The following is a 13,346-nucleotide window of genomic DNA, read 5'->3' on the forward strand; positions in this document are numbered from 1 at the left end:
CCCTCCTGTGTCCTTCACTGGAAGGCCTTGCCCCGCTGCTCCAAATGTACCCCAAGCCTAGCGGTTCAGGAAAGACCCAGAAACTTTCTTGTTTGGAACCACTAGCTGAGTGGGAACGGAAAAAAAAGAACTGTCAACAATCTCATCCAAGAAGCCAGTGTATTATGTGATTTGACAAGTGTGTCATGATAATTACTGCTCCATCCCACATGAGTTAGAAATAGAGTATTTCTGAATATGCCTGTCAGAAGTGCATTGAGTAAAAAAAGAAAAGGCAATTAAATAATGGGTTTGGCATAAATCGTGTCCGAAAAGGCTTCCAGGAGTAGGATGAGCCTAAGATGTAAGGCAGGGACTGCTACCATAGATGGAGTTACGAAGGCTCTGTCCTTCCCATCGCCACAGTTAGCAAGTCATTCCTGCAGGCTCGACTGTAAAACCCCACCCAGATTAAGTCCCAGGAAGCAACCGGAAAGAAGCAGTATATCTCACAGAAGCAGGATTCTCAGCTGGGGGCAATTTTGCTCTCCAGGAGACACTAGGCCATTTCTGGGACATCTGTGGTTGTCACAACTGGGGTTGCTCCTGACTTCGAGTGGGTTGGGGCTAGGGATGGCCCCCACAGAGATGACCCGGCCCGTGTCAGCACTGCCAAGACAGAACCCCACCCTCTGGTACTGCCAGCACACACGCCCTAGGATAAATGTGCCAGACCAATGTCCCAAACCCTTTTGCCATCAGCAAAATCAATTTGTTCACTGGCTCTAGAGTGCCCTTGTATCTTTGCAGCAAAGATTTCACCCCAACGTGGGTAACTTGAAAACCCAAAACTGACGGCTTCCCCCACCCCAGTCCTCCCTCTTGCAAACTGATGATTTCAAAGTTGGAGCAAAGATGGAGCTCTCTGAACGTGACCCTTGTAAATAAGAAGCTGAGGCCAGCAGGTGGCGCACCAGCTCCACAGCCTCTCCACTACCTGAATCCTTGGAGAGGCACACAGCATCAGGACCAGAAAGATGCTGAATCTAATCATGAAACTGCCTAGGTTTGGGCCTAAAAATGGCTCAGTTCTGGAGATTAACGTGTGGTTCTAGAACTGGTTTTCCTTTCAGAGGTGTAAGTCCTCGCAACCAGGGACGTCTGCCAGGCTCTGTGTTGTGATGGGACCACCATTCAGAATATGAATCCTGCCTGGCCGGGTAGCTCAATGGTTGAGTGTTGACCTATGAACCTGAAGGTCACAGTTCAATTTCCGGTCAGGGCACATGCCCGAGTTGCAGGCTCCATCCCCAGTAGGGGGTGCGCAGGAGGCAGCCGATCCATGATTATCTCTCATCATTGATGTTTCTCTCTCCCTCTCCCCTCCTCTCTGAAATCAATAAAAATATATTTTTAAAAAAATATGAATCCTTTCAGTGGTGAGGTTGGAGGATGTAAACCACAAATTCTGCTCAGCTCATAGTTGTTCCTAAGTCTTAAAATCTCTGGTAGATTTTGGGGAGTCCGTTCTGTATTCTCTCTTATTATTGTGCTTAATTTTATCAAAAAGTAACATACACGAGAAACCATAAAAATACTAGAGGAATCCAAAGACAACAAAATCTCAGACATATGCCGAAGCAATTTCTTCACCAATACATCTCCTAGGACATTGGAAACTAAAGAGAAAATAAACAAATGGGACTACATCAAAATAAAAAGCGTCTGCACAGCAAAAGAAACCATCAACAAAACAACAAGAAAGCCCACTGCATGGGAGAACATATTTGCCAATGTTATCTCCGATAAGGGTTTGATCTCCAACATTTACAGGGAATTCATACAACTTAACAAAAGGAAGATAAACAACCCAATCAAAGACTGGGTAATGGACCTAAATAGATACTTTTCGAAAGAGGACATTCAGAAAGCCAAGAGACATATGAAAACATGCTCAAAGTCACTAATCATCCGAGACATGCAAATCAAAACAACAATGAGGTACCATCTCACACCTGTCAGAATGGCCATCATCAACAAATCAACAAACGACAAGTGCTGGAGAGGATGTGGAGAAAAGGGAACGCTCGTGCACTGCTGGTGGGAATGCAGACTGGTGCAGCCACTATGGAAGACAGTATGGAGTTTCCTCAAAAAAGTTAAAAATGGAACTCCCATTTGACCCAGTGATCCCACTTCTAGGACTATATCCCAAGAAACCAGACACACCAATCAGAAAGGATATGTGCACCCCTATGTTCATAGCAGCACAATTTACTATTGCGAAGATCTGGAAACAGCCTAAGTGCCCATCAGCAGATGAATGGATTAGAAAACTGTGGTACATCTACACGATGAAATACTATGCTGCTGTAAAAAAGAAGGAATTCTTACCATTTGCAACAGCATGGATGGAACTGGAGAGCATTATGCTAAATGAAATAAGCCAGTCAATGAAAGAAAAATACCACATGACCTCACTCATTTATGGATAATAAAGGCCATTATAAACTGATGAACAAAAATAGATACAGAGGCAGGGCAGCATCGAACAGACTGTCAAACTACAGCAGGAAGGCTGGAGAGGGTTGGAGGGAGGGAGGCAGGTAAGAGATCAACCGAAGGACTTGTATGCATGCATATAAGCATAACCAATGGACACAAGACACTGGGGGGTAGGGGAGGCCGGGGGAATGTCAAGGGCGGGGGAAAAAAGGAGACATATGTAATACTCTTTGTAATACTTTAAGCAATAAAACAAAATTTAAAAAAGTAACATACGTAAAAGTGCACACATTATAAGCAAACAGCTCGATGAATTTACACAAAGGGAACATGCCCATGTCATTAGCACCCAGACCAAGAACAGAACCTGACCAGCCCCCTGTCATGGCCCCTCCGGTCATTACCACCCCAAAGGGCAACCCTGCCCCAGTGTTCAATGCCGCAGGTTAGTTTTGTCTGGTTTTGAAATGTACACAAATGGAATCTATGAAAGATAAAACTACAAAGATTGTAGAAGAAAATATAATGTATGATTTGGGATAGACAAACTTTCTTAAAGACAACACAAAGCACTGATGGTTAATTTTATATGTCTAGTAGGCTAGGTTACATTACCCAGATATTTGGTCAAAAACCAGTCTAGATATTGCCAGAAAGGTGTGTTTTAGATGAAATTAACATTTAAATCAGTCGACTTTGAGTAGAGCAGATTAGCCTCTATTATGTAGGTGGGCTGCATCTAATCAGTTGAAGGCTTTAAGAGAAAAGATTGAGGTTCTCTCCAAAGAAGAGAGAATTCTGCATCTAGACTGGAGCTGCAACATCAACTCCTCCTTGGGGCTTCAGCCTGCCGGTATGTCCTCCAAACCAGATTTGCCAGCCCCCAAGACCACATGAACCAAGTCCTTAAAGTAAATCTATCATCTATCTATTTCCCTTATTCTGTTTCTCTGGAGACCCTGACTAATACAAGCTCTAACCTCATTTTTAAAAACTCAACAATTGGCCCTAGCTGGTTTGGCTCAGTGGATAGAGCGTCAGCCTGCAGACTCAAGGGTCCTGGGTTCGATTCTGGTCAAGGGCACATGCCCAGGTTATGGGCTCAATCCCCAGTGGGGGGCATGCAGGAGACAGCGATCAATGATTCTTTCTCATTGATGTTTCTATCTCTCCCTCTCCCTTCCTCTCTGAAATCAACAAATTGAATTGCACTAAAAAGTGAGGGAAAGGCAGCTTGGGGGAGGTAGAATAAGGTAAAGGGGGGCTAAATGGTGATGGAAAGAGACTTGACTTGGGGTGGTAAACACACATACAATATACAGATGATGTATTGTAGAATTGTATACCTGAAACTATAATTTTATTAAGCAATGTCACCCCAATAAATTCAATTTTTAAAAAGTGGATTGAGCATCATCCCATGCACCAAGAGATCACTGGTTTGATTTCCTGTCAGGATATATGCCTGGGTTGCAGGCTCGATCCCCAGTAGGGGGCGTGCAGGAGACAGCCAATCAATGGTGTTTCTCTTATTGATGTCTCTATCTCTCCCTTTCCCTTCCTCTCTCTCTCTCTAAAAAAAAAAAAGAAAAGCAATGAAATCATATATATATATATATATATATATATATATATATATATGTTTTTTTTTTAAGTGAGAACAAACGTGAGCCATTGAGTGGGTGAAGACATTTGTAACATATATTTGACAAAAATATAAATTACTCCCATGCTCTAACCAACTGAGCTACCTGGCCAGGGCTGTCACTTGTCTCTTAAGCCTGTTCATTGTGTCCTTCACTATGGAAAAAATTTTACATACTCACACAGTCAAATTTGTTGGTAGTTTTTCTATCATACCTGCCCATATACAAGTCTTGGAGCCTAGGACTCTTTCAAAAATATGTCTTGAATGAATAAAAACCCAACACTTATGCAGCTCCTTCTCTGAGCAGCCCGATTCTCTAGCTAATCATAAATAAATATTGCACCTCCTGAATTCTTCTATAGGAAGGATTCATCCTGTGGGCATTTACTTGGTGCGCTATTATTACAAGTGACTATTTTTGTTGTTGTGAACTATGGAAACCAGAATAAAAAGTCAAGGCACTTTGTGTCTAATAATAAAAATGGCTACCACCTATTGCGTGCTAATCATAAAGCAGGCAGAAAGTGGCATTCAATATTAAAAACTCACAGCCATCTCATACTTTACTTCTGCAAAACTGAACTGTCTTTTGACACCTCCAATCTCTGTACCTCTCTCTCCCAGTCATTCCTATTTTAGTGAACAACACCAGCAGTCACCCCTGACACCTCGCCCCTGCAACCCACCCAGGTAAACCAGTGCCAAGTCCTGTCAATTCACCCTCCAAGTATTTCTCAAATTCATCCACCTTGACAATGTCTTCATCTAAACTAGCTTCCATTCTTGCCCATGTGATTTTTAATGGATCTCCCTGCTTCTACTCTGGCTCCCCTACAATTCAGTCTTTCTTTACACAGAAGTCACAATAACCTTAAAACATAAATTGGATGATGACCTTCACCTGTTTGTTTTATTTTTATAGTTTTAAAAATATATTATTTTTAAAATATATTTTTATTGATTTCAGAGAGGAAGGGAGAGGGAGAGAGAGATAGAAGCATCAATGATGAGAGAGAATCATTGATTGGCTGCCTCCTACATGCCCCTTACGGGGATCCAACCCTCAACCTGGGGATGTGCCCTGACCGGGAATCAAACCATGACCTCTTGGTTCATAGGTCGATGCCCAACCACTGAGCCATGCCGGCCAGGCAGATTCAACATATTTTAACAGAATCGTTTGGTTATTGTGTCAATGCTGCCAATAGGTAAAGTCAGATGAAGACTGTGAATTGACTATTGATATTTTTTAGATGGAAAGAATGGAACACTGAGAAAAAAAAGCTTGCTTTACTTCCCTATAAAGGTTACCAGACTTATGAAAAAGATAATTGCATTCATTTGTTAACTAAAATCTTATTGTCAGCTTACCCTGAGCCAGCCATGGGGAGAGATACTAAGAATAAGGTGGAGAATGCTACAACATGGATGAAACTTGAGGAAATTATGCTCAATGAAATTCATCAGACACAGAAGGTCAAATACTGTATGAGAAGGAGTCAGACCCATAGAGACAGAAAGTAGATATTGGGTGCTAGGGACTGGGGGAGGACAAGGAGGCTTAATGTCTGGGGTGCAGGCTCAATCCCCAGTAGGGGGTGTGCAGGAGCAGCCATTCAATGATTCTCTCTCATCATTGATGTTTCTCTCTCTCTCTCTCTCTCTCTCTCTCTCTCTCTCTCCCTCCCTCTCTCTTCCTATCTGAAATCAATAAAAATATATTTTAAAAAATATATTGGATCTGTCCTGGCCGGTGTGACTCACTTGGCTGAGTCTTGTCCCATGCACAGAGAGGTTACTGGTTCGATTCCTGAAAGGGCACATGCCCGGGTTTCAGGCTCAATCCCCAGTAATGGGCGTGCAGGAGGCAGCTGCTTATTTCTTTCTCCCTCTCCCTGATTCTCTCTCTCTAAAAAAATCAATAAAACATTTATTTAAAAATAAATATGTCAGCCCTACCAGTTTGGCTCAGTGGGTAGAGCGTTGGCCTGCGGACCAAAGGGTCCCAGGTTAGATTCCGGTCAAGGGCACATACCTTGGTTGCAAGCTCCTCCCCAGTCCGGGCCTTGGTCAGGGCTTGTGCAGGAGGCAACCGATCGATGTGTTCTCTCACATTGATGTTTCTCTCTCTGTCTTTCCCTCTCTCTTCCACTCTCCCTAAAAATCAATGAAAAAATATCCTGGGGTGAGGATTAACAACTACAAAAATGTCAGATCTGTCACATCTCTTATCAAAACTCTACAGTGGTCCCCCAAGGCCTCCTTTTTATCTCCAAATACACTTCCCCGCCTCGATGTGTTTTGGCCACGCTGGCATTCTTGTACACTCATGCCTGTATGTGTATGTCTATGTGGAACGCCATTATCCACTTGACTAACTTCTCCATGTTCAAGTTTTTGCTCAAATATCTATTTATGGCATTTTATTTTAAATAGAAATCCACCACCCTTACTGGGCTCTATTATTCTAGAGCATTTTTCACCTTCTAATATAATCCCATTTACTTTGTTTATCCATCATTTTCCTTGTCTTTTCCTAGAATGTAAGCTCCAAAGGGGGGATCTTTATTTTGTTCATAGATGTTCTTCTAGAAAAGGTCCTGGCACATAGCGGAGATGTTGGACCAATAAATCTTCTTCTTCTTCTTCTTCTTCTTCTTCTTCTTCTTCTTCTTCTTCTTCTTCTTCTGCTTCTTCTTTTCTTCTTTTCTTCTTCTTCTTCTTCTTTTAGCAAAGGTGGAAATTTATTGAAGAACAAGTGCAGGCTCCCACCTGGGGAAGGGGAAAGAATCTCATAGCACAGACTCCCACGTGGAAGGGGGAAGGAGTTCTCTAAATCTGCTTCTTATGCCTACAAAAAGGGCATCAGCGGCGAGGACGCTCAGGGAGGGACAGTCTCCTGTAGGAAATCGTGTCCCGCAGATGGCCAAGGCTCAATCTGAGCGGGATTCAGCACCAAGTGCCCCTGGACAGCTCTGGAAGCCAAACCCTGCCGGAACCGTTCTATTGGGGTTGTAGTTTCCCGCCGGAGCTGCCCGGTGGCTGTACCTATCGCTTTAGAGGAAACTATTTTTCCGCGTTGGTAGGAGAGGCGGAGTCTCAGGATGAATGGCAGACATACAAGCCAATGAATGGGATTTCTAGGCCCGTGGTGCTTGGGAAGGCCAATAGGCAGGGGCGTAGGCGGGGCGTGGACTCTGCCTCGCCGACCCGGGCCTCCTCCTGGGCGCCACTGTAGGATCTAGACCGCGCTACATTTGAGCGGCGGGAGGCGTTGGCGGGCGGGCCTTGCGGAGGTACGTGTGGGCCGGGGCCGGGGCCGGGGCCGGGGCCGGGGCGGGCCGCGGTCCGGGGGCGGGGCCGGGGCCTGGCGGAAACTGTCCAGCCCGTTAACCCAGGCCCGTACAAGGCGTCCGCCCAGGTTTCACCTTTATCGATGAGATGTGTGTGATTTGCGGGTGGTGAGGGGCCACGTGAGCCTCGTGCTCCGCGGGGCGCCTGGTGCCTCGCGGGGCATACAGAAGGCGCTCAGTAAGTGCTAAATAAATGAATGAGTCGCCCCGTTCTCCGCTCAGCCCTTGCTTTGAGAGCGTCGAGGCCACCCTCACCCCCACTCCACAGACTGGGTCATAGGGACTCCCAGCAGATATTTATTGGGCGCCTACTGTGTACCTGGCTTTGGGCTGGGGAAAACAGAGTCGCTGTCCCCACAGATGCCGCAGGCGAGGGCCAGTGCGGACGTTCCAGGACTTAAATGATGTAGTTCTCTGTAGCACATATAATGCCAGAAAAATGTCAGGCAGTCGGGTGGGAGAGACCTCCAACTGGTGGCATCTGAGCTGAGACCTGAAGAGCTCACCGCAGTGGGGGTTTGGGCAGTGAGAACTGGGAGGTTGGGCAAAAACGTGAGGACAGGGGAGCAGCCAAGGCCCCTCATACTAACGGTGACGTTTTCAGGTCCAGAGGGAACACTGCTCCACCTTGGCTGACGGAGTCATGTGAAGAAGTCCACATGCTTCAGCACATCCATTTGTTCAGCCAGCGGTTACTGAATCTCTGTGGTGCACCAGGCCTCTGGGTAGGTACGGGGGGTACAGTTTAGGGTGGAAGTCGGCCAGGGGAGGCCCTTCTCTGGGCTCCTGGAAGTAGTGACTAGAAAGACAAGATGTCATTGGAAGGTCACAGAGAGAAATGTTCCAGCCTGAGGGTACAACCCATGCCAAGGCCCTAGACAAGAATGGACTTGGCCCCTTTAGGGACCACAAAGGCCAGAGTGAGTGCGGTGAAGCAGGAGCTGATGGCCTGGAGCCTTCACCTCGGGGGAAAGCATTCGGATTTTCCGTGAGGCCTGTGGGGAACCAATGGAACACCATCTGATAGAACATTCTGCAACAATGGAAACATTCTCTGCGCTGTCCAATATGGTGTCTGTTAGACTCGCATGGTTACTGAGCACCTGAAATACAGGTAGTTCAACTGAGGGGCTGAATTTTACATTTCCTTTAATTTAAAAAATATATATATTTTATTGATTTTTTTATAGAGAGGAAGGATAGAGAGTTAGAAACATCGATGAGAGAGAAACATCGATCAGCTGCCTCCTGCACACCTCCCACTGGGGATGTGCCCGCAACCAAGGTACATGCCCTTGACCGGAATCGAACCTGGGACCTTTCAGTCTGCAGGCCGACGCTCTATCCACTGAGCCAAACCAGTCAGGGCCATTTCATTTAATTTTAACGTACATAGACACATGTGGCCAACGGTTGCTGTGCTGGACATCGCAGCCATGGATAAGTTTATGCAGGAGGCAGGGATATGTACCAGGCCTGGAGTGGGGTGAAGTGTGAGGGGGAGGAAGGCAGAATGGGCGTGGTCCCTAGATCTGGTCAGATAGTCCAATAGCTGATGTGATTGTCCCTGGTGTTTACAGTGACTGGACTGAGGCATGAGCCCCTGGTAGCACATCGTGGGACGGAGTGTGCATCCACACATGGTTCGGCCCTGCGGTAACCATAGCAGCCCAGGCTGTCACCATGGTGAAGCTGTTAGTGGTCAAAATTCTTTGCATGGTGGGCGTGTTCTTCTTTATGCTGCTGGGTTCCCTGCTGCCTGTGAAGATCATCGAGACAGACTTTGAGAAGGCCCACCGCTCGAAAAAGATCCTCTCGCTCTGCAACACCTTTGGAGGCGGGGTCTTTCTGGCCACCTGCTTCAATGCTTTGCTGCCTGCTGTGAGGGAAAAGGTAAGAGCTCCCTGGATGGTCTCAGCCATAAAATGTCAAGGGTCTCTGATGCTTTTCTCAGCTCTGACCCTGAATTTGGTGGGGGCCTTTACACCTGAGGGTGATGGGAAGTAGAAAATGAATTTGCTGTGTGACCATGCGTGGTTGCTTTTCTTCTCTGAGCCTTCCCTGGCAAACAAGGGGTTTAAACTAGACCTGGGGCTCCCAACCGGTGGGCTCATTAGTTGTTACTTCACCAGATCATCTATCCCTGGGAGCATACACTTTGTCCTGGAACTGGCAGTTGTGGCCTCTCTTCAACTCCTGTATTAGTCAGCTACTGCTGCGGAACAAATGATAACGGATGTAACATCTTAAAACAACACACATTTATTATCTCACAGTTTCTGTGGGTCAAGGGTGGGACACTGCTTAGCTGGGGCATCTGCTCCAGGTTCTCAGGAGGCAACAATCGAGGTGTGTACTGGGTTGTGGTCTCATCTCAGGGTTCAACTAGGGATGGGTCAACTTCTAAGCTAATGTAGTTGGAAGGTGGGTTGTCAGACTCAGGGCCTAGTTTCTTCCTGATGTCTGGCTTAGAGCTGCCCTCAGTCCCTTGTCCCATGGCCTCCCCAACATGGCTGCTTGCTTCATCCTCAAGTTGCAACCTGTGCCTGGATTTCTGACATTCAGATCTGTGAGATGATACTTTTGTGTTACTTTATACTGCTAAACTTATGTTCCTTCATTACACAGCACAGGATAGTCATACAGTTGGCATAGATGAGGTTAAATCAGAGACTCGTCTGACGGCTTCTGCACCCTCAGTACCACTTTCAGAATTGCCCCCATTTCTTGTGTTCCCACTGTGTCACCCCCCTTTCATCCTCCTACTTCACGTCTGGTCTGCAGCAATGGTCTTACTCTTCTCTATCCCCCTTCAGTGCACCTGGCTCTTCCAGGGTCCTCCCGAAACCACTCCTGTGCTGCATCCCTGCCCACAGGCTTCCCACGCCTCACCCAGTCATGCCTCCCAGCCCTCACCCAGTCGTGCCACAGGAAGGACAGTGCCGCAAGCTGTGGCTTTTGTGTGTCTGTCTTGTCTTTTCCAATCCATGTTTATCCCTCTGGGTGTAGTTTGTGTTTGTCATGTTTCCCCCAGTGAGGCACATGCAAGCCTCCATGAGACATTTAGCAAATGAATGAAGTGGCTTCTCTACAGAAATATAGCCTTCTGCTGCAGCAGTGGTTCCCATCCAGGGGTGACTCTGCTCACAAGGAATATGGGGCCATGTCTAGGCACATCTATGGGTGTCATGACTGGAGGTACTCCTGGCTTCAAGTGAATGGGCATCAAGGATGCTGCTTAACACCCCGCAGTGCCCATGATGACCCCCACAGAGAATGACCCTGCCCCAATGTCAACACCTCCCCCAACAAGTTATGACAACCAAAATGTCTCCAGATATTGTGCTTCTCCCTTGAGAGCAGGATCAGCCCAGTTGAGAAGTGTGTGTGTGTGAGTGTGTGTGTGTGTGTGTGTGTGAATGCGCATGTACAATCACAGGTTGTAATGAAGGTTGTGAGGGAAAGAAGAGATTGGGGCAGTAAGCAGAGATTGGGGTACCTGGTTTAGGTAGAGTACTTGGAAATTATATGTAAGCCAAGACCCAAAGCATGAGCATCCATTAGCTGTGAATAAAACTGAAGGAGGAACATTTTGGACAGAACCGATGGCACAGCCCCAAGGCTGGAAAGAGCTCTGTTTGCAAGCATCCTTACAAATCCAGGGAAAATTAACCCGTGCTTCGAGCAGCCCACAGCCCACTTGGCTGGACAGTGTCCAAAACTGCATTGTCCCGTGTGGCAGCTGCTTGGCAGGCCTGGCTAGTCAAGTTTCAGTGAAGTACAGTGAAGTACAATTCAGTATGTCAGTCCTCAGCTGTGCCAGCCATGTTTCAAGTCCTCACACATAGCTAGTGGCTCCCATATTAGCACAGATAGAAAGCATATCTAGAACATTCTATTGAACGGTGCTGACTCAAGGGATCTGATGGGTGTCTGAATGTGCTGGCAAGCCTTTACCCAGGAGGTTGGAGTAATGGGAAGACCCTGGAGACAGAGTCCCACCGGGATTATATGGAAGCAAACCCCATGCGGGTATTGGGGCCAGAAAGGCTGGTTTATATCACAGTAGTGGAGGCCAGACGTCCTAGATCAAGGTGTCGGCAGGGCTGGGTCCTTCTCAGGCCTCCCTTTCCTGCCTCTCTGTGGTCCTGGTGTCTCTTCCTCTTCTTGGAAGGACGCCAGTTCTATTGGAGTAGGGCCCACCCAACAGCCTCATTTTAACTGAATCACTTCTTTCAAGAGACTCTCTCCTAATATGGTTAGTTTTGAGGTACTAGGGGCTTAGAGATTTGAATATATGAATTTTTATTTGGGGGGAGGACACAATTCAGCCCTTAGTACTTTACATATATCTACAAAGACTCATCTTCCAAATAAGGCCACATCCTGAGGTTCTGGGTAGATGTGTCTTTGGGGGCCACAATTTGGCTCACTCCGGTGAGGCCTCATGACTCCTTTAATAATCGGGTTTTTGTTTAATCCATCAAGGATGAGCCCACCACTCCCTCACCCTTTACTTAACTTCTCCTATGAATTGGGTATGTCTGTGCTTTGCTAATTGAACAGTGATGTCAGATGAACCCTGTTGCATTGGGTCCCTGCCTCTGAACCTCTCTCACCTCTCCCCCTCCTTCCCTCTTGCACGTCCTCCGCTCCAGCTCCAGAAAGTTCTGAGTCTTGGGCACATCACCACTGACTACCCACTGGCAGAGACCATTGTGATGTTAGGCTTCTTCATGACCGTCTTCCTGGAGCAGCTCATCCTGACCTTCCGCAAGGAGAAGCCGTCCTTCATCGACCTGGAGACCTTCAATGCTGGCTCAGATGCTGGCAGCGACTCAGAGTACGAGAGCCCCTTCATGGGGGCTGCGCGGGGCCACGCAATCTACATGGAGCCTCACACCCACAGCCACGGGCTGAATGTCCAGGAGCTGTCGCACTCCAGCCCCCTGCGCCTCCTCAGCCTGGTCTTCGCTCTGTCGGCTCATTCCATCTTTGAGGGCCTGGCCCTGGGTCTACTGGAGGAGGGGGAGAAGGTGGTAAGCCTGTTCGTGGGTGTGGCCATCCACGAGACACTGGTAGCTGTGGCCCTAGGCATCAACATGGCCCGGAGCTCCATGCCCCTGAGGGAAGCGGCCAAGCTGGCCATCACCGTGAGTGCCATGATCCCCCTGGGCATCAGTGTTGGCCTGGGCATCGAGAGTGCCCAGGGCGTGCCCAGCAGTGTGGCCTCGGTGCTACTGCAGGGTCTGGTGGGTGGCACCTTTCTCTTTGTCACCTTCTTTGAGATCCTGGGGAAGGAACTGGAGGAGAAGAATGACCGCCTGCTCAAAGTCCTCTTCCTGGTGCTGGGCTACACCGTGCTGGCCGGCATGGTCTTCCTCAAGTGGTGAACGTCCCATTGCTGTCATTATCCATCTTGGTCACCCCATCCTGCTGGAGCTCTCGGAGCCCCTGGGTGGAAACAGGCTACATTCCCCAGCTCTCTCTCCCCCCATTGGGGAGGTCAGGCCCCCCAACCACTGCCTGCGCACAGAGAGGTTACCCAAGACCAAGCTGCACCCTAGATTCTACACCCCAAGCCTCAGGGCAACCCTATTGTAAAATACTTCTCTTAAAGGTATTTGCCAAAGCTGTGTGGCCATGTCAACCTGGGCGTGGGGATCCGGCAACTCACACGGGAGGCAGGGCAGGGCATCCACATGGGTCAGGCCAGGATCCTTCCCACCCCACACACTCAAGCTGTGGGCCAGGACAGGAGCTGTTGGAGGCTCCAAGGCCTCTGTCCTCTGCCCCCAACTGGCTCTGTTGCTAACAGAGGAGGCCATCACATGGAGTGTCCATTCTGTGGTTAGATGGGG

At 47.9% G+C, this 13,346-nt stretch overlaps 1 protein-coding gene across 1 annotated transcript; it reads left to right on the forward strand.

The window, feature by feature from the left end:
* The first annotated feature begins 7,315 nt into the window (after positions 1-7,315).
* SLC39A3 (solute carrier family 39 member 3) lies at positions 7,316-13,121 on the forward strand. The gene is made up of 4 exons (XM_006101144.3): positions 7,316-7,428; positions 8,090-8,210; positions 9,066-9,378; positions 12,144-13,121. The coding sequence occupies exons 3-4, from the start codon at positions 9,169-9,171 to the stop codon at positions 12,876-12,878; spliced, it is 945 nt and encodes a 314-aa protein (XP_006101206.1). The 5' UTR covers positions 7,316-7,428; positions 8,090-8,210; positions 9,066-9,168; the 3' UTR covers positions 12,879-13,121.
* Positions 13,122-13,346: the final 225 nt, after the last annotated feature.

Source organism: Myotis lucifugus, unplaced genomic scaffold, assembly GCF_000147115.1.
Source record: "Myotis lucifugus unplaced genomic scaffold, Myoluc2.0 scaffold_342, whole genome shotgun sequence".
In the NCBI taxonomy this organism is placed as follows: domain Eukaryota; kingdom Metazoa; phylum Chordata; class Mammalia; order Chiroptera; family Vespertilionidae; genus Myotis; species Myotis lucifugus.